We start from the raw sequence: 25,373 nt of genomic DNA, 5'->3' as shown, positions 1-25,373 counted from the left end.
AATTTCACTTGTGTGTTGTTAGCCACCCTGAGAGATACAAGCAGAATAAATAGAGCAGAAACAAGGGCGGGGGGTGACACCAAATACAACTGGCTAGGAGGCATTGTGGGGATTTTATATCCTACAAATATTCTACTCCCCACCCCATATTCTAGTATCATTTTTAATTTTTGACTCCCTGTCCTCCGCTAAACGACTAACAATCTATTGTTCTAATGAGTAATTATGGAGAATTTATTCATTCTACTATATTGCTCATCCCTTTAAATATGTTGAACAGTGTTACAGGTATAACTTTACTAGTGCTAATGCATCTTTTTATATGTTTAAACATAAGACCATTTTAGCCATATGTGGAAAATACCATTCAACAAATTAAGCATTTTTCTCATGCATAAATTTGTCCATATATAAAAATTAATGTTAAGCAACATTTAGATATTATTGGTATTTTTAAATATTTTCAAAATACCTGAATGAGAAAGTGCATATTGTTGGTAGGCTTTTTCTTAAACTATTAAGCTTAAAATTTGCTCTAAAAATTACAGTCACAATTAATTGGTCAAACTGTGGCTGTAGAAGTATTTCTTATCTGAAAGCAATGTCTGAACATTTGGAGTTTTCTGGCTAGATGATGATGTTACAATATGTGATTGGATGCAGCAGCAGCCTGAATTTCTAGTTCACATATGTGTTTTAGAAGAGCAATCTCTTCATATAAAGTCACTGTTCCTCATGCTAGGTCTAATGTCATTTCAAAACAATGTGATAATTCTAGACAATTTTCTGCATCACCTATTATTCAGCTGTCTACACTTAGGAATGTCATCTTCCTTCTTAGGATTCCCTAATTCTGTGATGAAAAAGAAATCTGCATTTCCAGGAGACATTTCTTCCTTTATAGCATTTTAATTTGCAACGTTTTGAAGATTCTCACCTAAGGCAGAAGAATGAATGTGCTGGGCTAATTTTGGCTCAATCACTGCCTGGACAGAATCTGAGAAGAATGCTATGTAGAATCCAGAGAAAGTATAAGCAGCGTTATTTAACTTTTTGCTTATCATATTCAATGCACTGTGTATACCAATGCTTCCTTTTCCCGTTATCTTAGGAATACCCCTGGAAACTCCTGCTCAAGTTAAACCTCATAAAAATAGCATTGAAAGGACAGGAATCCCAGCTTGCCAAAAAGCCATTATCTTGGGTAAACTGGATCCGTTGATCCTCCTCAAAAGCCCAGAAATGTATACTGAAAAGGGATGAAAAGGTCAGATGATAAACGTAAATTGTAGTACCTGATCAGAGTCAATTCAAGCAGAGAAAAGTAAAAAATATTACCAATAAGCTTCAAAAATACAAATTTACCATCATATTGACAAGATATCCTGGTAGGGAAAAAATGATGAGTTTACTCATCTGCAGAGAAACTGTGTGGTTGCTTCATGGACAGTGATGTGAAGAAATGAAAAATGGAGAGTTGATAGCCATATTCCTAAGAGTTCCTAAGTTTCACAGAATCTACGTATTTAGAAAGAAATAGAAATTTGGGGTTGAACCTCTGCTTCCAGGAATGTAGACCATATCTCAGTGGCTACTGAGTTGCTTTCTTTCTCACTAAAAATAAATATCCAAACACAGAATATTACTCACTGTATTAATAATATTATCCAGTCATTAAGCTAATTCTCTTTCAGGGGCATCCAGTTAACTCCAAAAAAACAATGTGATGTAACAGCTGCTAGGAAATGAAATGAAAGTGGTTGCATAAACAGTAGTTGCAATACTTTCCAGTTCCCAAGACAACAATGTAGATATGGAAATATGGATCCTACTCTTGATTTGGATTGATTACAATTACCCCAACCCATGGATTGAGGGAAAGCCCAAGTAAAACCCTGTAAATTACTTGTTCCATGTACAATATATTACTGTAAATCATTGGACTCTGGAGATAAGATCTCTTATACTGGTCACTGGATTGGAGTGCTTGTTGCATACAATGACATGTGTTTAAGATTCAATGCTGTTAAGAGGTCATCAATTCCATGTCAACTTATATAAAAATTGACCCTAAGTATGTGTCTCTGTGTGTATTCCATTTTAATCTTCCTTACATTTGACTGCATTTCAGTGAATTATCCATGTAGTTTTTATTTTGACAGCTCTCTTTACAGCAGTAAAACAAAATGTGTGCATTGCAAATGGCAAGGATTCAAATTTCAGCTATGTTTATCCAAAATAGCACTGAACTGCTTCTGTACTTATGCTATACTGCCTACAGCCTTACGGAAGGGGAGACAGATGGGATGAATTTAGCAGGGAAACAGCTGGGGCTTGAAGAAGAGACAAGCAAAAGTTTTGCTATCAGGCTTCATTATGTATCAAGGTACCAGTAAAATGTGTATCCGTAAGGCAGCCAAAAAAGTGTGTGTCATTTGACTAGTGATAATTACCTTTTCTCAACAGCTGACAATGTTCTAAGTAGCATTAAATAGGTATAATAATTAAGCAATAAGACCAGGCAGGCACTGTTTTACTGGGGATTATTGCTTGCCTCGGGTGGTGTTGCAAGGCATAAGGCTGAAGGGCAAGTGATTTCAGCCACCTGAGAAATGCAATAATCCCCAGAAATGCACTTCCCGGAATGCCTCACTGCTATTTGAAAAAATGGAACTCCAAAGAGGACAAGATGTTAGGCACTTGCATATCCTGTAGATTTGTTGACATGGGACTGACATTTTGACAGCCAACTCTACTCATATCCAGTCTTCTAAAGACCTTTTGACACATGCCTCATTTCACCATTTTAAATTGCTTATCTGTAATGTTCAACAAAGATGCACGCTGAAAATGAATGCAGTGTACTGGATTTTCACAGTATATACTAAATATGGTACAGGCTACAATAACTTATAGATTCCAAAAAATGTTAAGGATGTAAGACCGTCAGAAAGCTTTGTGTTCTCAGCTTAATGGTTTCCCCAATTGTTATCATGCCTGAACATGTCCTTAATCATATGCTACTCTAATATGTAAGTTATATGGGTGAACAAAGGAGGACAGTAATAGTAGGCGGGTACTCTCACTACACAGTTTTAGATGCCTGCTTAATAATATTATTTCAACAACCCTTAAATAAATACAGTGGTGCCTCGCAAGACGAAAAGAATCCGTTCCGCGAGTCTCTTCGTCTAGTGGTTTTTCTGTCTTGCGAAGCAAGCCCATTGACGGATTAGCGGATTAGCGCTATTAGCGGCTTTTAGCGGCTTATCGGATAAGCGGCTTAGAAAAAGGGGGGGGGGAGGGAAAAACCCCGCAGGAACTCGCAAGACATTTTCATCTTGCGAAGCAAGCCCATAGGAAATTTGTTTTGCGAAGCACCTCCAAAATGGAAAACTCTTTCGTCTAGCGAGTTTTCCGTCTTGCGAGGCATTCGTCTTGCGGGGCACCACTGTTCTGGTTTTGACCTTTTGCTGATTTTACCTCTGCTTTATTGAAAATTGTTTATATTATTTTAAAGTGCTTTTCAACCAGTTTATACATTTTTTCTAAATAACTGAAACAATAAAATATTTGGGTTCTTCAATCTGGAGATTGTTGCAAATCATGGGGGATGTTACATTGTGCCTTTCCTTGGGGGAATTTGCAAAAACAACTAAATCCCAATTTAGGGTTTGAAAATGTAAGAATGTTTATTCACATAGTTAAAATGGCTTTCACCATGCAAAACAGCAAACTTAATAATTAGCTGGTCCAAGGAAAAGAGAATGAAAGGAAGTTTCCTAAATTTCACTGTGACCAAAGTGTTTAGGGCTGTGGCTGTATATTGGAGCTCTGTGAGCAACCAGGCAGCAAGCTTGTGAATGTATGCCACAGTCTGAAAATATTGAAAAGTGTAGCACGGATAGTCCAGGAAACTGGCCATGATGGCGTGGGACCAAAGGGATGTTGGTCTTCGTAGGCTGCCCTTGAACTCCACACCAAACGATCTCTAAGCAAGTAACTTGGGCTTTTTAGAACTCACTGAATGCAGTTCCAAAAATTTATGTCCTCTTACGGTTCCCAACTAACCTTAAATGAAGCAAGGGAATGAGGTATAGAAGGAAAGGCAAGGGATCTAGCTTCTAGCTGAGATTGGGGAAGTTCACTCCCTTGGAGGGACCATTTGACGTAAAGAATGGACCAACTTGTGGGTTAAAGCTAAGGTTCCATCAGCAGAAGGATTTTCCCTGTGCAACAGAATTCCCCCTCTCTCCTCCTGCTTTGCGTTGCCTACATCTGTTGGGGGGAAGTCCCCCCAACACCCCGGAGCAGATTTGAGGATGTCACAGGACACACATGGGGAGAAGAAAGGGTAATTCTTATTGCACTCTGGAGAATCCTTGCTCCCAACTTCTGCTAGCCCAACAATTTAGCTGAATACAGCCATACGTGAGGAGAGAACTCACCCAGTTAGGACAAAATGGTATCTTAGTGACACAGAGTTAAAATGTGGTTTCCTAAGAGGCGGTCATACCTCAAACAAAAGGTGATTAGATTGAGGATGAGGCTGGACACAAAAGACAAACCAACAGGTGGATTTGCTAATATGTTTCCCACTGTAGAGTGACTGGATAGTCCTTGGGCAAAGGTGCAGGACAAGAACCAATCAGAATAAAGTTGACTTAAGTTCATATCATATTTGGTCTTGAGTGACTGAGGTGTTCCATGTGAGAACTGGAGGTAAAAGGGCTTGGCCTTAGGAAATCCACATGGCTATTCATTATGTTACTGTGGGGGCAGTGTGACTTGGAAGGAGGCTTTTGCTCTTGCCAGGGCTAAAAAAGACTAGAGGCTTGTGTGTGTGCTAGAAGTTAGCAAATAGCATAGGTTATATGATTAGGCATTAGCCTACATTTGGAATTCTTACAATTCTCAATCTCATGCATACAAGTAATCAGGGCCGGCCCACCCATGAGGCAAGGTGAGGTGATTGCCTCAGGGGCAGCAGGATCCACAGGGGCAGCAGCTCCTGATGTAGATCTTTATTCCCTCCTAGTTCCTAATGTAGATCTTCACTCACCCTTTCTTTTCTGGTAGGAAACCCTGTGGTTTGCCTCAGGTACCAAAATGTCTTGGGCTGGCTCTGCAAACAATCTCTTTTCAATATGGGCAGCCAGTCCATGCCAAGGTTTGCTCCCTCTGTGAAACAAGTGTGCACTGTTCTGCTGAGCAAAGTTCAAGTTTTAGCATGTGCACAGTGCCAGCTATATTACAATCCCTGGTTACACGGTATTCCTTCTTTGAGGAGGCCCACATTTAATTTCATCCCAAAGGTATTTTAACACTCAGTTTTGTTCTACACTGCAGTTGCTGAAACCAAAGATGCAACCACAAAATCTTTCTGTATTTTTGCTGTTTCAGAAAAAAAAGCGCTGTTCAGCTATGCTCAAGACCATCTGCTTTTACAGTGTGTGTCATTTTGGTTGGTTCTAATAAGGGTATTGTCCAACTGTGAATTTTGCAATACACAGATGTGCTTTATCTTAGCTTGGTCAGGTCAAACTCTCCTAAGCCTTCTGAAAAGAAAAAGGTTAACGGAAATAATATAACACATGATGCTTAGCTGACAGAAATAATTCATTTCATTCTTTTTCTTTTTCTGGGGGAAGAAGCAGATAGCAGGACCATATGAACTTGCACTGTTATTTAAGTTCCACAAAGGTGGAATTCAGGGAATTTATTGTAAAAATTAAAAAACCAAATGGACACAGCAAAGCAAATGACGAAGCTCAGCATCAAAAAGCCCAGCTGATAATGCAGCCTTTGACAGAAGCAGCAACTTAGCAAGTGGTAAGTCACATAACCCAACACAGATCCTGATTCAGATAAAGATACACCCAATAACTAAGCGATAGGAACGGTCACAGAAAAAAATGCATGTCTCCTTAGCAATTGCCTCAACAGCATAAAAGAAATATCCCTCCAATGGGTGCACAATCATGATTTATAGACTTGGTAAACTTAAAGCTATGTTGATGCTATGCTCTCCAAACAACTGTGCGGGGAATTAGATTGCTTCATAGAATATGATTCCCAAAACAATAAAGAACAATGCATGTTGCAGTAGTAAAGACAAGCAGGGGTGCCAATTTGAGTAAAATAGGGGGGGCAGGTAAGCACTACCCCACATAATCACAAGATGTGGTGTACACACATCATTTGAATGGAATGCCAATCGATTTGGCCTGGCTCCCTCAAACATTTTATGGAGGGAGGGATCTTGGGCCCTAGGAGTTGGCTCCTATGAATAGAAGATTACAACTATAAGCAAGCTAGCTTCTTCTAGATATCAGATGTTGTTAGTTGCCAAAATATCTCCAGGTAAGCTTCCTGATAAAATGCACATTTTAGAACGAAAAATTCCTTCCCCCTTGTTCTCCTCACTACCTAGTGCTGTAAGTAGCCACAATGCACAAACACCTTTGTCTGAATTAAATTAGGTAGTGCAGGGGTCGGCAAACTTTTTCAGCAAGGGGCTGGTCCAATGTCCCTCAGACCTTGTGGGGGGCCAGACTATATTTTGAAAAATAGAAAAATGAACGAATTCCTATGCCCCACAAATAACCCAGAGATGCATTTTAAATAAAAGGACACATTCTACTCATGTAAAAACACGCTGATTCCCGGACTGTCCACGGGGCAGATTTAGAAGGCAATTGGGCGGTAGCCGGCCCCGGGGCCTTAGTTTGCCTACCCATGCAGTAGAGGTAAAATTAATTTGTGTTGCTTCCCAACATGACTTCCATTTGAGTCCCCAGTATAACTATTAATAGCAAATATGTAATTTTGGAAATACTTCTTTAACGATGCTTTATGGCATACTCATCTGTACTTATTTTAAGTTCTCTCTCTTTGAAAAAAAGAATTCCAAATACCTTAAGTCACAGAGAGCATGGCAATTCAAACAAATGTGGTACCACTTAAAGTACTTTACCAAATGGGCTGGTAATTAGATTTTACTGCTATTTGGAGTTCATGTAAGGCCGGTACAAAGATCTCAATTATTATTCAATACCCAAAGTGGGTATTTGCTGCTGAACTGCTGTGCGGGAGCTTTCTTGGGTTGGTAGTTGCAAAACCCTGTACTGTGCATTCTGAAATACTGCAGCAATTCTACACAGAAACCAAGCTTTTTAAAAAACAGATGCATCCATAATATGGAATGAAGAAAAGTGAGACAGATGTAATAAGACAGGAATTTAAATATTCACCATTAAAAGGCAAACCACACCACTAGAAATATGTTATTAGAAGAAGCAGAGTCCCATTAAGAATTATTACACAATATGGATCTGAAAGTAAAAGGAGGGTATTTTCTGTGACGGTGACGGTAACTTCTGTCCATGGGTATTTTCCTGAGTAGCTTCTGAAACAGAAGCCTGTTATGGGATATATCATGCTGTTCTTGTTATCTAGTATTACTTAGACAATTTTCTTTGATAAATCTGCTAGGATTATGTTGCATTGACTCAATCCTTTGATCTTAGATTAGCAGCTTGAAGCTTTCCTTAAGAAAAAACATACTGAAAGTTTGGGCCATGCAAACAGGATTTTTTGGTACCAAATTCTAATCTCGGCCATGGCAGAAATACTTTAAAAAGAAAAAAATGTATGGCTTAAGCAGAATTTAAAATAGGAGAGTGTGTGCTCATAACACAACAATATCCTGTTTTCACAAGCATCTTATTAGCAGCTCCAATGTTTGAAAGGTACCTAAGAATATGAAGGATGTCATTTACTTGTGACTTTAAGTTCTTCTACCTGTGGCTGACATTGTGAGGCATAAATAAACTCATCATATGACTTAGCCATGCTTCAGCTGGAAAAACAATGGTGTGAAACTGATCAAGAGTGTTTGCCAAGTAATTTTTTTCAAGCGTGACCTAAATAGTCTTATATACTTATTGTACACAATCCGATAAATGGATTTGCATCATTGCTTTCTTTATATAGTAAACTAGAGGTAGTCCATGTGGTACTCTCTAAATGTTGTTGTACTCCAAATCCCATCAGCTCCAGTTGCATCGTCAATGGTCAGGTATGGTGGGAGTTGTAGTCTAGCAACATCTAGAGGGTATTATGATGGCTACCTGTTCTAAACATTCAGAAATGTGAAGACTGCAGGCAATTACATTATTTGCGTATTTTGAACGTAAGTTATTAAGTTATTAAATAGTTGGTCATACTGCACCAAAGATTGTTGTAAATAGCTTTTTAAAAAAAATCTGTATGATGAAATTCAGGACAATAATGTATCCATTCAGTCTAGCAGTTCATGTGCTGCAAAACGTTCATATAGGTAGATAGCCGTATTTATTTCTAGGTATAAACAAGCGCTTTAGGAAAAACATTTTTTTACAACAATATTCATCTATGCAATGCCATAAAACTGAAAGAAGTATAAGTGTTCTTCTCTTGTGTGTTGGGCAGAACCTTTTCACAACCATAGCATCCATCTCTGTGCAGAAACCACACTAAACCTGCTGCACATGACAGATAATCAAGCTGTTTTGTAAAGTAATCCAGATCACCCCAGGTGCCAGACCCTCACACGAAGACTCTTTTACACACCCCTTTCCTTCTGTCTACATCCAGTCATGGGTCCCAGAGTACAAGTAACTTATGTCAAGATGGGAAAGAGAAATGAACGAAAATATGGGAGATGTACACAAATTGCCCATTTATTCTAGTACCCTATTGTGCTGATTGTTTTCATGTCCATTTGTGTGTACACAGGGGCACAATAGGAAGCAAACCAGATTTTATTGATCATTTGGGAATCATCTGTGTGGGAGCTGAACACATAGTGGTCTGGATCATACCCTAGGGTTTTAAAAAATGAAAGCCAATTAAAAAGTAAAAACAAACTGGTTGTTAATCCACAGCACGTTTTCTAAACAGATCTGACTGCATGATTTCTAAAAAGTTTGTAGAAACTGTAAGTTAATTGCAACCATTCACCCTTTTACCATGATTTCACTCAATTGAATTAAATGGGTCACTTGAAGATTTAAAGTTCACAATAGTGTTGTTTAGCCATATATACTGTCTATGTGGGAGGAGAGGGGAGAGAGAAAGAGAGAAAGAAGGAAGGAAGGAAGGAAGGAAGGAAGGAAGGAAGGGGGAAAGCAGGCAATTCTGTTGGGTGAAGTGCACATTAAAAAAAACACAACCTTCAAATCACACATACGTTAGAGAAACAGCTTCCAGAAATGCTGTGCTTCCCTAAAATGTCTGAAGGGAAGACCACTTCAGGTTCTTGGCTGCCAACACATCCCAGCAGCATGGTACACAATTAGGATTTGACACATCAAGTCTTTATAAATCCAGCTTCTCTGAAGCCAGACAAGATTCCTTCTTATTTATAGTAGCAGGCAAGTGCAGATCTCTGCTGTCTTGTTACACAGATGGCTGTAACATTTTTTTAAAAAATTGTTAACATACAGCCACTGATGCCTGAGGAATAGACACACATCTGCCCCAAACTGCCAGTCCTCTAGGCTTTTCCTTTGAACTGTGGTACTTGAAAGAGATCAAGTATGTGTTAAAAACCCTTTAAAAAATATTAATCATGCACATAGATGTATATAGCAAGTGAAAGGAGCTACATAGACTCTAAAACAGTGTTTTGGAGTTGCACATATCAGGAAGATGACAAGCTAATGTAATTGAGCAGAGAGTGGCTATTCTATATGAAAAGGTATGGTTTTTAAACCGTATTTTTGTTCTATATAACTTTTCTGTGTTAATTATAAATACATGAGCATGCCTCATTCAGAGATAAGAAACAAGAGAGGACTTAGCATTTTAAAACCCTGTCTGTCTATCATATTTCTGAGCTGTTCTCTCTGCCCTAAGGCACTGCCATGGTAATGATGTTTCATACGTTGGCCAAGTATATATTTTAGTACAGTGGTGAAAAATGCAGAGTGTTGTTACTATGCTCTAAAAATAAAAGAAAAAGATACAAGGTCACCAGCTTGGAAGAACTTGCACTCGGGGGGGGGGGGGATTCTCATTCACATGGTAAATTTAGATAAGCTCTAACCAATAGGTTGGCACTTCAAAGTGTTTTATTTGGTGGTGTTAACAATGTGAAGAAGTTGTCAGAAACGGTCATTCAGGGGCGTCAAAAGCCTGAAGAGTACTGCTTGGGATTGAAAGTGCCTCCCAACATACACAAACATGGCTGGTTCTGATGTGAATACATAGGTAGGCCTTAAAGATATTGATAGAATCATAGAATCTTAGAGTTGGAAGGGACCCCAAGGGTCATCTAGTCCAATCCCCTGTAATGCAGGAATCTCAACTAAAGCATCCATAACAGATTGCCATCCAACCTCTGCTTAAAAACCTCCAAGGAAGGAGAGTCCACCACTTCTCGAGGGAGACCGTTCCACTGCTCATACTCTCAGAAAGTCCTTGCTGATGTTTAGTAGGAATCTTCATTGGTTTGGGTCCTAGCCTCCAGAGTAGGAGAAAACAAGCTTCTTCCATCTTCCATATGACAGCCCTTTAGATATCTGAATATGGCTGTCTCCTCTTTCCCAGGCTAAACATACCTAACTTCCTCAATTGTTGCTCATAAGACTGGTTTCCAGGCCCTTTATCATCTTGGCTCCCCTACTCTACACACCTTCCAGCTTGTCAACATCCGTCTTAAATTGTGGTGCTTAGTACTGGACACAGTTCTCTGTGTGTGGTCTGACCGAGGCATAATAGAGTGGTACTATTATTTCCCTTAATCAGAACACTAGATCAAGCCATGAAAACTCCCTGCATTGCTGTCAACAGAATTCTCTCATTCAAAAATGGTAATAACCTTCTGAATTATTCCACTAGCTATCTGTGGGGGATACACTGGGTAGGAGAAAGCCCGACTCCTTCTCCTCAACAAACCTGAAGAAAGAGAAAGGTCTGAATCTCTCTTTCTGTGAACAGAAAAGACAGACACTCAAGATTCCATATCAACTCACTGAGACAAGCAGAAACCGAGATAAAGCCACTCTGAGGGTCCTTTGAGATTGAAACTGTGGGACATGACATGAAGAAAACAATAAAGCAGGAAAGTGTCCTCTGGCATCCAGTTGAGTCCCTCCTTTGAGAAAATGGTAGTTTAGCAGAGAATGGATGTATAAGGAAACAGTCCATAATGTAGATAAGATTACCAAATCAGCAAATGCAAACACGTTGCCATTTATAAAGCATTTGACTCCTAAAATGCAACTTAATAGATTCTGATATGAATATTACCAAGGGGACTGGAAATTGGGCCAAAGGATTATAAACGACAAGATTCAGAAACAGCAAGTAAGACATTTAGAAATTCAGCGAGAGGAAAAAAACAGAGAAGTGGCATTTCTTAAGCAGATGTAGGGGTGATTGCAGATGGCATGTTAGAGAAGGTCAGCTGCCTCTGAGGCAACAAGCAAGAGCTTTGATTTGCAACTGAATACAAAGCGGAATCACGTGAGATGGGAGAGAATAGCCTCCATCAGAAAAATTTCAAGTGCTCTACAACTTTTCAGCAATGACTGCTCTGTAGTATTACATTGGGTCAGATGTAACCATACAAATTACCACCTCTCTCTCAGCAAGAGGAACATGGGAAACGAAGGAGACTTGACCCCATTCCCTACTCCGTTATTGCTAAGGAGAGTGTGGCACCTAGACCTAAAATCAAAATCAATGCTAGCCTCTACTGGGTAGGGAGCTAAAATATATTCTATGTTCAAACATTTTATTTAAAAGGTAACTGCTGTTCTGTTTATATTTAAATGAGAATTCAAGTTTTACGGATAAGGAAGTAAAAAAGGTTTAAAATAAAAGCCAGTGAAAAATATGCCAATTAATGAAGGATTAGGACACAAACATACTTGCTGCTTAAATAGGACACAAGCTTATTTAAATAACATATATTTAGACCGTTCATATGAGTGTCAGTGCAGACAATATAAACAGCCTAAAATCGTGTGTGAAATTAACTGGGGTTTTTTTTTTAATGCATGTTTAATATAGGGTGCATGTATACAGTGGTACCTCGGGTTACATACGCTTCAGGTTACAGACTCCGCTAACCCAGAAATAGTGCTTCATGTTAAGAACTTTGCTTCAGGATGAGAACAGAAATTGTGCTCTGGCGGCACAACGGCAGCAGGAGGCCCCATTAGCTAAAGTGGTGCTTCAGGTTAAGAACAGTTTCAGGTTAAGTACGGACCTCCAGAATGAATTAAGTACTTAACCCAAGGTACCACTGTAATGCTTACTATACCGTGCATGTGTATTGAAACAATACCCAGAATATTTACACAATGAAACCATAGTCGAAAATAGTTTGGTCTTGCTCCTGAAACCTAAGAACATGCACATCAAAGGAACCACAAGGTTTGTTATAGTAGACCCACATAGGGATAAATTACTAAATCCTCCTACCTTCGCTTCATTTTCTCATGCATCCTTCCATGTTGGATACACTGCTCCTCCAATTCATCATTCCTTTTCAGCATTTTCTCAAGTCTGTCATGGACATATTCATTTTCCTGAGTAAGCTGGCTGACTTCAGACCTGGAGAATTAAGCACACTGATGATGGATGTTGCCAGATTTTATCCTGCAGTGTGCAGCCACCTTAACAAAAGTCCAGTATACATCTGCATGGGGAGCGTCTTACTTACTTTTAAAATTAAAATAAGTAGTATTGCAGCAGTTGGCTTAAAAATTGTATGGAATATTTTTTTGGCAGATGGGTTACAAGAAAGATGGCTATTAGTAATGCATGAAACTCGCCTTATACAATACTATACGTTCTTTGATATGAACCACCAGGCAAGAAAAGGATATTATAAAGTTCTTGCAAAACTGCAATCCTAAATTTTTAATGGGAAATAATTTCCACTGAACTCAGTGAACTTACACCTCCATAAATGCACAAGAAATGGACTGGACACTGCAAGAAGTTCCACACTACAAAAAGGTTTTATACAAATGTTAATAAAACAGTACAGGAAAATAAATTGATTTCTACAGATTTGTTCAACATAAAGTATCTATTTTCTTTTCTCATTATCTGTTTTACCTAACAAAATTTATGTACTGCTGGAGAGTAACAAAACCTCTAAACAGTTTCTAAGAAATATTAACATTATCCATAAAGACAGTTAAAATAAGCAGTAAGCAAAAAAACAAAAAACAAAAAACAAAAAAAACCCAAAGAAGAAGATTAAAGCACATCAGCACCTACATGTCTAGAAATACTTGCCAAAACAAAAACGTTTTAAGCAGGCACCAAAAAGAACACAGTGGATGTATCTACTTGATGGCCATAGGCAGGGAGTTCCAAAGTGTAGGTACTCCCATAATAAAAGAAAGATTTCACAGAAGGGCAGAAAAAGTATTGTGTGGCACCTGTAATAGTTCCAGTTTCACAGATGAAAGAAGTTGAGTGGTCACATGCTGGGCAAGGCGATCCCAAGCCATTAAGAGTTTTATGTAACAACAGTAACACCTTGAACTTGACCTGGGTTCAACCAGCACCTCAGCAACCAGCAGAGGTGATATGCTGCAGCAATCTGAATTAGCAGCAGTTTCCAGGTTGAAGACAAGGGAAACCCTACATAGAGTGCACTGCAGTAATCCAATCTCGAAGTCACCAATGCGCCAATGCCTGAACTACTGTGGCCAAGTTTTTCCAGTTCAGAAACAGTCATAGCTGTCATACCAGGCAGAACTGGTAAAAGTGGCTTCTAGCCACTGAGGTTACTTGGGCCCCCAGGAACAGAGCTGGGTCCAACCGATTAATTGCCGAAGGGATTCCTTGGGTGAAGTCTAGCTTAGGACTCTAGGCTTTGCTACTTGCCCAACAAGTTTGCCTGAATTCTAAGCAGAGCGATGGAAATAGTACGATTGCAGTAGTACAGTATTGCAAAATAGAACATCAGGAAGCCCCCGTAAATCTGATGCTGTCAAAAAGCTGCGCTATCCTTTAAATCACTTCAACATTTAGGATATGTACAAAGGTGGCTCATGGCCAGCTTTCTTCCTCCAACCTTTGGTAGGCAGCATAGAAATTCCAACCTAGATGCTTTGTCCATTAGAATGGTTTTTTCATTTCTCATGAATCTGACCATTTCATAGTATTATAATTAAATGTGAGGTAGGTTCTATTGATTTTAATTGAAAACTCAATAATTCAGAAAAGGGGCTGAGTATCACTGCCGTAGTAGGTTTTTTCAGAATGTCTGGCATTCTGATTCTCTACTTTGGGCAAATGTTTTCCTCACAGTGCTTCAGTGTAATGATTGCCGTCTTCTAATAGAGCACCAATCAAACATGCAGAAAAACAGTTCAACCGGGTGCGTGTTCTTTACTTCAATTAAACTCACACAGTTGGATGCCTACTGTTGCCAAAATGGTAATATAATTTATCCATTATAGTCAAACAGTAAAACTACACTAAAAGTCATTTAACAATATTTATAACACCATAAAATATAGTGTTAAAATATATGGACAGCAATATGCACTGAAATGGTAAAATTTGTTTCTCATCATCAGTGATTAAAAACAGGATCATTTCTCTAGCTTCAATACACTCAACCCTAGTGACAGATTAGAATTCAAATCTTAATGATCAATTTACAATTAACAAGATAGAAGTGAAACAAATTAAACCAACCATTATATATAACAAGACCCAATGGACTCCCATTGTTGCCCTTAATTACAAAACGCAAATCACAAATACACAATGGGCAGTGTCAAGCATCAATCCACAAGCCTCAAACTTTGGGATAACCCAAAAAGAGGGTAAGCAAAATTATACAGAGAACACTGCAGGGCTGTATTTTTACATTTGCATGTGTACACAGTGTCAACTGTGCAGCTTGAGGGGAGTAAATCGAGCACTTCCAAGATCCGCCCATATATATACGGAAATTTTCGCTCATTACAATTTTTATTATTATAGATTCTACACACCAATTATGCCTGAAGGCTAGCTTTATTAATACATTACTTAAGGTAATATCCGAACACAGTAAAGCATGTTTGCAACCCACTTCCATAATGTAAATTCATCTTTAGGCAACCTAGGTATATTCAACAGAAGCCCTCAAAATGTTTTATGCATCTATAATTCCAATTCTTGGCAATCTTACCCAAAGTATGTGAGTATTTAATAGGCATTAATTTGTGAAGCTCAATCAGAAAAATGGTGAGACCTGTGATTGGTGGGGGGATCACAAAACCTATCTATCTGTACTACACTACAAATAATTGGGAAAGGACTTTTCTTTTTGAAACTTCCTGGCAGAAGCTACGCAATTGCTGAAAAAAACTAGCAAGAATTAAAGAAGCATCTCTTAGGCCTGCTCTGGGCATCCATGGGTGCCCTGTATAGTTTGAAGAAAGTGTTGTGCTAATGCCAACAGCTACAGAGCAAAATAGGTACAAACCCAATCAGCATCAGAGAATAAACAGAGATGGTGAAGGAGCAAGTGTAAACAATTACAATTCAATATATATCATTTAATTGGAGCAATGAAACTCACCATTATTGTCTCTCAATTACAAAGTGAAATGCTCTTTGAACAATAGCACACTATTATAACCACATGAGTCTTCCATACAAATCAGAGTTTGGGGACACATCTCAACACACACTACCTGAAGAGAAAGGGATCTTTTACTACATTCTGAAGCATATTAACAAATGTCTGGACTTCAGACCCAAAGCTGTGTCTACTTCTTACTTCTTAGTAGTATTGGTGAGGTGCCATATCCCAAGCTAGCTATGCTGGAGGCAGAGAGGAGAGGTGGGGCAACGCAAGCCCAGAAGGAGGTTAGGGCTTGCTTCTGTTTGTCAAGATAGGCAATGATGCCTCAATGCAGCCAATGATGCCTCAATGCAGCCAATACGTTTGGCACTTAATCAGATGTAAGCACCTACTTTTTGAAAGGTGGGATTATATGTTCGCCAATAAGTGGGCAAAGCGGAAAGAGATATATACCTCAAAGGAACCACTATATAAGATTTGATTTAAAGATGTGCCAGCAGTCTATGTAGTCTCTATCATGTCTGAATACAGTTACCACATGCACCTGTCCACATACATGTTGCTACATTAGTGCCACAGGTATATTAACACTAATTGTGTATAAGCTGGGCATCTGGTAAGTAGCTCCAATGTGACGGGTGTGTGCATGTGATATTTGTCTGAGGGCTTTCCCATGGCTCACACTACATTAAAAAATCAAGTTATCCTAAGACCTAGGTGAACAGAAATGGAAATGGAAAAAGAAAGTAGTCTGCCCACATTGGTTGTGTACAGGGGCAGCATGCTGCTTGAGGAGAAATGGGAACATGCTGCCTCCCTCACTTCCACCCCTCCCCCACTGCTGCCTCACCACTGGTACCATGGCTCTCTTACCTGCATTGTGCAGTGGCATCCACAAAGCACTGGCAGCAGTGCCAGTTTCCAGACAGATTTTGCCAAAATCTTGAGAGACCTTGCGCACTCGTGAGATCTTTTAAGATTTTGGAAATATCTCCTTGGAAACCAGTGCTGCTGGTGGCGGAGGTGAGGCAGGTGCTGCCTCTTAGGCTTCCACCAATCGAGGCAGCTGCCTCACCTTCAGAGGTGGAGCTAGCATGCCGTGCACCTGGGGGCAGGGCTAGCAGCCAGCAGGGATGAGGGATGCCGCCAGCGTCCTGGGGGGTGCCGCGAGCGGCCCAGGGGGGCTGGGCTGCAATGTCACCCCCCATCAGGAAAGACACCCGGGGCAGACTGCACCCATCTTCATCTGCCAGTGCTCACCTTACCTCACCAGTGGGGCAGACCTGGTTGCATATGTGATTTTTTTCATATTTAATGTATGTGTTAAGGAATATGGAAGACTAGAAACATAATACTAAAACTGAACTATGTAAGTGCTGTAAAAATGGCTTATCAATTCACAAATTTCTATTAGCTACTCATAAGTAGTAAGCCTGTAAGTACCTCTGTGTACAAAGAGTAAAAATGTTGCCTACCTGTTTTTTTCTGTCATATCTTCAAGCTTCTTTGCCAACGTGCAGCACTCTTCTTTTAATTTTGATAAGAGTGCATTCTGTGAACTCAGCAAGGAATCCAGTTCATTAACTAGAAAGACATTAAAAAATGTGCATATGTTATATTTTACATATACAAAGTTTGAAATGCAATACAGGACAGTTTAGAAGCAACATTTTAAAGTGTTATATTAATGCTAGAACCTAGTTTTCAATTAAATAAATTGACATCCGAATCTCTATGGAAAGTCATAATAGGAAAGTCCCTTCAAAAGCCTGTTCCTGAGCATCTTGATCTTACTTGCCCATGACTAAATCTGTGTGAGAGAAGCCCCCTACCATTTTTTTTGTCTCCCCCTTCCCATTTTAAGGTTGCTTCAAACTTGAGCTGTAGTGAACCACCCTGAAATCCCAAGATTAGGGACTGTGATTTTTGTGGGAAGCTTTGAGGGCTGAAATGGTTTGTTTGCGCTCCCTTTTTTTGTGTGGGTTTGGTGGCAGTAGCTATGGTCATGATGGATGGAATTCAATTTCACTCAGAGTAGACCTATTAAAATTAACAGGCCCAATTAAGTCATGTACATCAATTTCAGTGGGTCTGCTGACAGTTGAATGCCATTCCAATTTCCAGTGGTGGTCTGCCCATCACGCTGCCTTCTGGAATGACTTAGTGAGGACAATGCACTGCTTCTACTGTTTTAAACAAAGGAAAAATACAGAGCAAGCTCCTACAATTATAAGACCATCATCCCCCATAACAACCCCCCCCCCAAACACAACATTTTGGAGCTCTAGAAAAATAACCAAAATTTATTCCTGGCTCCAATCCATCCCTGGTGAACATTTTGGAGCTCTAGAAAAATAACCAAAATTTATTCCTGGCTCCAATCCATCCCTGGTGAAAGGGTCGGTGAACATGGAGAAATTTACCATCAGCACTAATTCAAACTGATAAAATTCCTACATGGAAAGTAATTCTGTGTATGAAACAGGATGCATATATATTGTCACACATTACACACTTTCCAGCAGTCCTAAATGTAATGGTTTTTAGGAGAAATTACAATGACAAAGTGTTCTGTAGTTCCACATGCATCTAATGAGCAGTTTCACAGCAGATAATCATTAATATGTTCATGTTATGGTCTGTCACTATATACTGTTCTATAGTACTACAAAGATTATTCCAGTGATCTGCATAACACCAAACTACAGTGGTCTAGAGGTCAAATACCTGACCTTAGAAAATATATTTCATGTTCTACCAGCTAAAGTAATCAAACTAACTTCCACATGAGATAAACAAAAGCTATCATTTGAGTCATATTAGTTTGCTGGATGGATCACAGAATATGTGAAGTATATTTGAAACATCAATTAAGGAGGACTTGTACAGCACAATATAGATGTCTTTAAGAGAAAAGTGAAGGTGCAGAAAGTTGGTATGAAGACACCATAACTTGACCAATCTTCAGAAAGTGCAAATATAATATTTTTCTTATATGTAACTGAAATTATTAACTGAACAGCTTCTTGCAGTTGTTAGCCAACAGCTCCAATTTACTGGAGACATGGGAAACACCGGGAAATGAAGACAATATATGTGAAAAAGGCCATGGGTATAGGTTGGGGTGGGGAGAGAATTGAGCTTTGAAATTTTGTACCTCACAACATAGCAAAAATCTTGAATTTTTCAGTTTTAAATTATTGAACATTTTAATTCACTAATTCATCAAATGAAATGTCAAGGGAAAATATGGAATACGGCAAGCACTATGATCAGATCTCTATATGAAAAACAAAACAAACCAGAGTATTCAATTAAATAGCAGATAAAATTCTAGTTCATCTGTGAAGCAATTTAATATAATTGCATTTGCGATGAGATATTTTTGTTCAATATGTCTTAACTTTTCCTTTCTTGTTATTCATATTAGAATTATCAATGGGCACAAAATACTATTCTCCAAAGCAAGCAAATTAAGTGAGATCTTACAGATAAGGAAGGAAAAAGTAAATGACAACTTGTTCTGAACATCTATGCCAAGTCACAGCTGCTTATACGCAGAAGTGCTGTATAGAATGCAGAGAGATGCCACAAATAGTCCCTTTCCCTTAATACACTTGTGTAGAATGAAGCCATAAAGCAAATAATTGCATTCATTTTTAGCAAAGATTGGCCTGCTAGGATTGGTGTCACTGCTGCATAATTCAAACAGAACACGGTTTGAAATTGAGATGGCTGTCAGTTCAGTGTTGAGCTAGCAATCCAGGCTAGCAAAGGATGTTAAGAAAGGCAAGACAATCTTGTTCTAAGAATGGTATACTCTGAGAAGCATCCCAGGAGCTAGACAAGATCGCACATGTGCTCCAAGGCTATGCAGCTAGTCACGGAGTACCTAAGCAGAAACTGTGATTGCTAGGACAAGAAATTTCTCTGAACAATGAAAGGACAAATTGATTGAATCATTCAATCAATATTTATCTAAAATTTATCTAAAATCAATACCCTGCTCTCTATCACAGAAACCAAAGCAGCTTATAACAATGAAATGGTATTCTAATTATCAATAATATTAAAACAAAACCAGCAGCATAAAACAGTAATAGTCTTATAAATTGTAAAATCACCAGCACCATATTCCCTCAAAAGGTGGATAACATAACCACAATGCAGCATCAAAAGACTAAAATAAACTAAATAACTACACACACACACACTGCACCAAGGGCATTCTAAAAAGCCCTGAAAAGTGAGCAATGTTGGGACCAGGCACATTTCCAGGGAGAGATCATTTCAGAGATGGAGTGCTACCACAGAGGCTTCTTTCCATGCCATCACACTATGCAGTTTACTTGACAAAGGAACAATGGGGAGGACTGCAGATTTAGGTAGGCACCTATAACAAAGGTGCTCCTTTAGATATCTGGGTCTCAAGCTGTTCTAAGTTTTATACTGCAACATTAATACCTGGAATTGGGCTCAGAAATCCATAGGGAACATCACATCAGAAAATGTAGGCACAGGAAGTCGTCTATTGTGCATACTTGAAAGCCCAGAAGAACTAGGCTCCTCAGGAATAAGGAACCTCTCTGGAAAGAGGAAATCTTGGCAGACTAGGCTTCCCAGCTGCACCTAGGTCTGGGTGACTAGGGTGCATAAGCGCCCAGTTGAAGCCTATTTGTTGCTGGAACAACACAGGTGCTTAGTTTTGTGCAGCCCAGCTATTTGTTCCTGTTTCCTATGCTAACGAACCCTGAGTTGCTGGCCTCTGCTGATACCTTGCTCTTGGAATGCTGCCTAGCTTTAGAATACTCCATTGTGTTTGACCTTGGCTTTGCCTTATGACCCTGCTTAGTGGACCACACCCACTTTGGACGGCCTCCCCATGCTTGACACCAGTCCTGAATTTCTGGAATGCCCTGATAACTGACTGCTACCTCCAATCTGGCCAGTGCTCTGTCCCACCAGGGATCTAGCTTCCCTCTCTCCCCTGGCTAAGGGATCAAGTGAGGGCCTGATCAAGGCATAACGTATGAGCAACTCCCCCAAAGTCACTGTCTGCTTTGGGGGAATTTATATACTTTTCAGTGGGAACCGGAGCTATTTGTTATTTTTCCTCTCTTTCAATAAATGATAAATAGTTGGTTAAGCCAGATACAGAGATTATGGGAGGGTTGGGATATGATCTAAAAAGGCAAATACACAAATATGATTCCCCGTCTTACTAAACTGATTAGCAACATTTATAGTCTGTACACACATTTAAATGCATTACTGGGGGCTCACTGAATTGCCAACAGCAACACATCCACCAACTGTAGTTTCAGAATTCAGGTTTTTAAAATATGCAATTTATGCATATTTTCTGTGAGCAATGCTACTTACAGCTTAAATATGCAAATTTGCTGCCATTCTACAGCTCATGATATAGTTTTGATGTGGACCTGAAAAGCAATTTGTCCACCCCCGATATAAAAGGACCTCACATAATATTTTGACTGTCAACAATTCTGTAAATCCGCTTTACTTTCACACTATAAAAGGTAAAGAATTACAGGTCAGCTGTGCCAAAATATTGAAGCACATCAGGTTCCAGTCATGCTGCCAGCTGTTACCAATGTCCTATATTTATCAATTTAAACTGCATTCTTCAGGTTCTCTCTCACTGCTGCAAAGGATTAAAGATCCATCTAGATTTGAGGAGGACAGAAAATACAAATTCTAAAAATGTGTGAGCCTGCAAAGATTAAATAAAGGAACATATTAATTTGGAGCCAGTGAATTACATCCAGCTGCGACAGTGAATTAAGTACCGATTAATGGCTAAAGCTTTTCTCCAGTTTGGATTCTGAAGCAAACTCATTAAGCTTTTAGAGTAGCTATAATGTGTGTACTGTGGGAACTGTTCAATGCTATTCAAGAGACTTTAACTGTAAGCTCAGAGCATTTCCTGCAGAGCTTCTGATGCTATTTTCTTTATATAACATGTGTGCCTGAAAATCCAGCCAAAAACAAGTCCTTTGTTTTTCTACTTTGTTGTGGTCCCTCTCAGCTTTACGTTTCTTGAACACAGGTAAATAAACTCATAATCCAGATGGTGCAACAGATGTGAGAGCAGCACTCTGAAATCAACAGACAGTGGGCAATACTTTCCATTTTCTCTTTTAAACGCTAACTAATATGTAATTCGGAATCTCCGGTGTAGTTAGCATCTGCTCCCTTCGGCCAGCCAAAGGTTACAGGTGTTCCTGATGTCATTTCACAGTAAGGCGTGGGCCGGGCTTGTGAGTGAATGCCCAGGCTCTAATCTTTCCCTACCACCTACCAGTTTTATCATGCTGGGCCTCCATTTGCTGCATCTTCTGTGTCAGCTCCTGCTCTCTCTGCTGGGCCTGAAGGGCTCGGGTCTTTGCCTCATTGCTAAAGCTGTGCTGAATGTTCTCTTTTTCTAACCTATTAAAAAAGAAGAAGAACAACAACAAGAAGAAGACGAAGAAGAAGTGGGGGGCACGCAGAAATGTCAAACGTATTTATAAACAAAAATAAGTGATAAGTCTATATGTCAAAGAATGATTTACCTTCATTTGTATGTTGTGTGCTGTTTAATACCCCAAGCAATAAATAATAAAATGACAAATTAATAAAACATCAAGGCCAAGCATTTTAAAAGGCAACAAAACAAAGGCAATAATATATTACATTTTGATCATACCATTGCATGTGCAGCAATTAAGACATTATCCTAAAGAAATGAAGAGGCAGGAAAGGGGTGGACTGGGAGGCATCAGGGGGTCAAATGCAAAGATCAAATCAATGGCAACTCAGAGGGTAAGGAGCAAATGTTCAAAATACTGGTAGACTGGTAGTGGCCCCCTAATAATGCTGCATGCTTCACATCTTTGCATATATATGGAGGCAGATTGCTATTTGCTAGCCCCAATTTCCTACTGAGAATGTTCTGATCAAGTTTCATATGGCGAAGTCACAAATTAGAGCAGCTCTGCTTTCCAAAGATGACTTTTTGTTCATGAATTCTGACCCCCACCCCCCAAAAAATCAACCTTGGTAAGAAACACACACCTTTTCATCAGTTTGACATTTTCAGAAATGTATCAAGGTACAGGTATAATAATAATAAACAAAATTAATCACCAATAATAGATTTTGCAAAGACTGCAAGGTCATAAGCAGTCTTATGTTAAGAGTCTGGGTGGCTCTGGATAGGGTTGCCAGATTTCAAAAAGTGAAAATCCAGACGCAAAAGTTGCCCGGGCACTGTTATTGACGGTCAAATTCCAGCTAAATACACAATAAAAACAAAAAACAATACCCCCTCCCAGAAACACATTTAAAAGGACATAGAATGTTAATGAGTCAAAGGCCTGGTTGAAGAGAAACATTATCACCTGGCACCTAAAGATACATAATGAAGGTGACAGGCAAGCCTCCCTATAGAAAGCTTTCCACAAAAGGCCCATTCTCATGCTGCCACCCTCCAGACCTCTACGTTAAACAGCACAGAGGATAAAATTGAACCCTGAGGAACCCCATATTGAAGGCTCCACAGGGACGAACAGCACTTCCCCAAGCATCAGCCTCTGGAAACAACCATCTAAGTAGGACCAGAACCATAGCAAAGTGGTGCCACCCACCCCTAACTTGGACAGCTGCTCCAGAATACCATGGTTGATGGTATTGAAAGCTGCTGGCTGAGAGGTCAAGGAGAATTTACAGGGACACCTTTCCCCTGCCTACCAGCAGAGGTCATCGTACAGGATAACGAAAACAGTTTCTGTGCCAAAACTGCCTAAACCCCAAACGGAATGGATCTAGAAAATCAGTTTCCTTCAAAATTGCTTGGATCTGATCCACGGCTCTCCTCTCCCTTCTGCCCATTTGGAATTTCAAAGAAAAGAGGGAAATTGTAAGGCATTCAGAATTAGGTTACGCCTTTCTTTTTCTAAAAAGCAGCAGCTGCTACACATCAACCAGCTACGGAAGAGGAGGAGAGGTGGGTGGGTTGGTGCAAGCCCAGGAGAAAGCTGAGGTTGATTCCGCCATGTTAAACTGCAGTTGATTGCTATCATTACATTTGCTACCATTACATTTGGTACTTAATCAGGTGTAAGCACCTGATTCTTGCAAGGGTGAGATGCAGAGTGCACCCTGCCCCATAAATATGCAGAATGGAGTTGCAATGCATCAGCTCAGCTCTGGAGCAGCACTCCACAGACACTGGCAAAAAATTCTCTCCCATTACTATAAGGCAAAGACAACTAACACATAGCTGTCAACTTACAGATTTGAAAATAAGGGACCAGCAGCCTCGAAAATAAGGGATCAGCTGCCAAAATAAGGAATTTTCAGAGCACAGGTATGTTCAATTTCTGAGCCCCTCCGAGTCAAAGGCAGAAAGCCCAGCCAGCAGCCAAACGAAGCTTCAAGCGGTGGTTCCCACAGCGCAGCAACCCAGCAAAGGGGATGCAGCAAGGAAAACCACTGTCACCTCTCTGCTGGGAAGCGCTGAGCAAAGGTGAGTCCCCAGGCAACGCGGCCGATTTGATCAGCACAAGGCATGCAAGCTCCACCCCCCAGTTGTTCTTAGACTCCTTATTGGGTGAGCAACGCAGCCAAGCAACACAGTTGGAGCCTCCCTCCTCCCTGGCCGGCAGGGAGGGAGGGAGAGGAGCTGCTACCTTTGAAACCCGGGAAATTTAAGGGACATCATCAATAAGGGACAGCAGCGGGACACGGCGCTGGGATAAGGGACTTTCCCGCCAAATAAGGGACGGTTGACAGCCATGAACTAAGAGCGGTACTATTGCTTTGAAACAGTGCAGTGCTGCTGCCCCAAAGGCATATGGTGTGGGGCAGCTCCTCCTCTCTTTCGGTAAACACAGGGCAGGCAAAGAATAAGTCAATTCTACATCTCTAATCTTGCATCTTTCTGTGCATTCTTTCTGCCGAGACCATATAACACCGGTCTTGAAAGACCTACATTGGCTCCCAGTACGTTTCCAAGCACAATTCAAAGTGTTGGTGCTGACCTTTAAAGCCCTAAACGGCCTCGGTCCAATATACCTGAAGGAGCGTCTCCACCCCCATCGTTCTGCCCGGAAGCTGAGGTCCAGCGCCGAGGGCCTTCTGGCGGTTCCCTCATTGTGAGAAGCAAAGCTACAGGGAACCAGGCAGAGGGCCTTCTCGGTAGTGGCGCCCGCCCTGTGGAACGCCCTTCCAGCAGATGTCAAAGCGATAAACAACTACCTGACATTCAGAAGACATCTTAAGGCAGCCCTGTTCAGGGAAGTTTTTAACGTGCAATATTTTAGTGTATTTTTGGTTTCTATGGAAGCCGCCCAGAGTGGCTGGGGAGGCCCAGCCAGATGGGCAGGGTATAAATAATAAATTATTATTATTATTATTATTATTATTATTATTATTATTTTGTCCGCTGATAGGGAAAGCTGCTCCATTCTTTGAGATTGTAGTATCTATCACAGGTAAATTATCTATTAAAGATGGTATCCATTATAGGTAAAATAGATTATAGGTAGACCAGGAAGTCAAGTACATGCTCTTTTTTATTAAGAGTGTATTGTGTCTATCTGACCCAGGCATAGGCAAACTCCAGCCCTCCAAATGTATGGGACTACAATTCCCATCATCCCTAGCCAAGAGGACCCGTGGTCAGGGATGATGGGAATTGTAGTCCCAAACATCTGGAGGGCTGGAATTTGCCTATGCCTGATCTGACCTAATTCCCATGTCCAATGCAGGTGAT

General features: G+C 40.1%; 1 protein-coding gene across 1 annotated transcript in view; it reads right to left on the bottom strand.

Annotated features, from left to right (window-relative positions):
- The window catches only part of SDCCAG8 (SHH signaling and ciliogenesis regulator SDCCAG8), a 90,981-nt gene that overhangs the window by 15,783 nt on the left and 49,825 nt on the right, over positions 1–25,373 (bottom strand). The window contains exons 14-16 of the mRNA XM_081856356.1: positions 21,918–22,045; positions 17,071–17,179; positions 12,475–12,606 (exon numbers count right to left, since the gene is read on the bottom strand). Of these exons, the coding sequence (XP_081712482.1) occupies positions 12,475–12,606; positions 17,071–17,179; positions 21,918–22,045 (369 nt within the window). The remainder of the gene's footprint in view (positions 1–12,474; positions 12,607–17,070; positions 17,180–21,917; positions 22,046–25,373) is intronic.

Source organism: Podarcis erhardii (genome assembly GCF_964252035.2).
Source record: "Podarcis erhardii genome assembly, chromosome: 3".
NCBI lineage: Eukaryota > Metazoa > Chordata > Lepidosauria > Squamata > Lacertidae > Podarcis > Podarcis erhardii.
The sequence above is the reverse complement of the archived record's forward strand: the minus strand, read 5'-3'. Positions and strand labels throughout refer to the sequence as shown.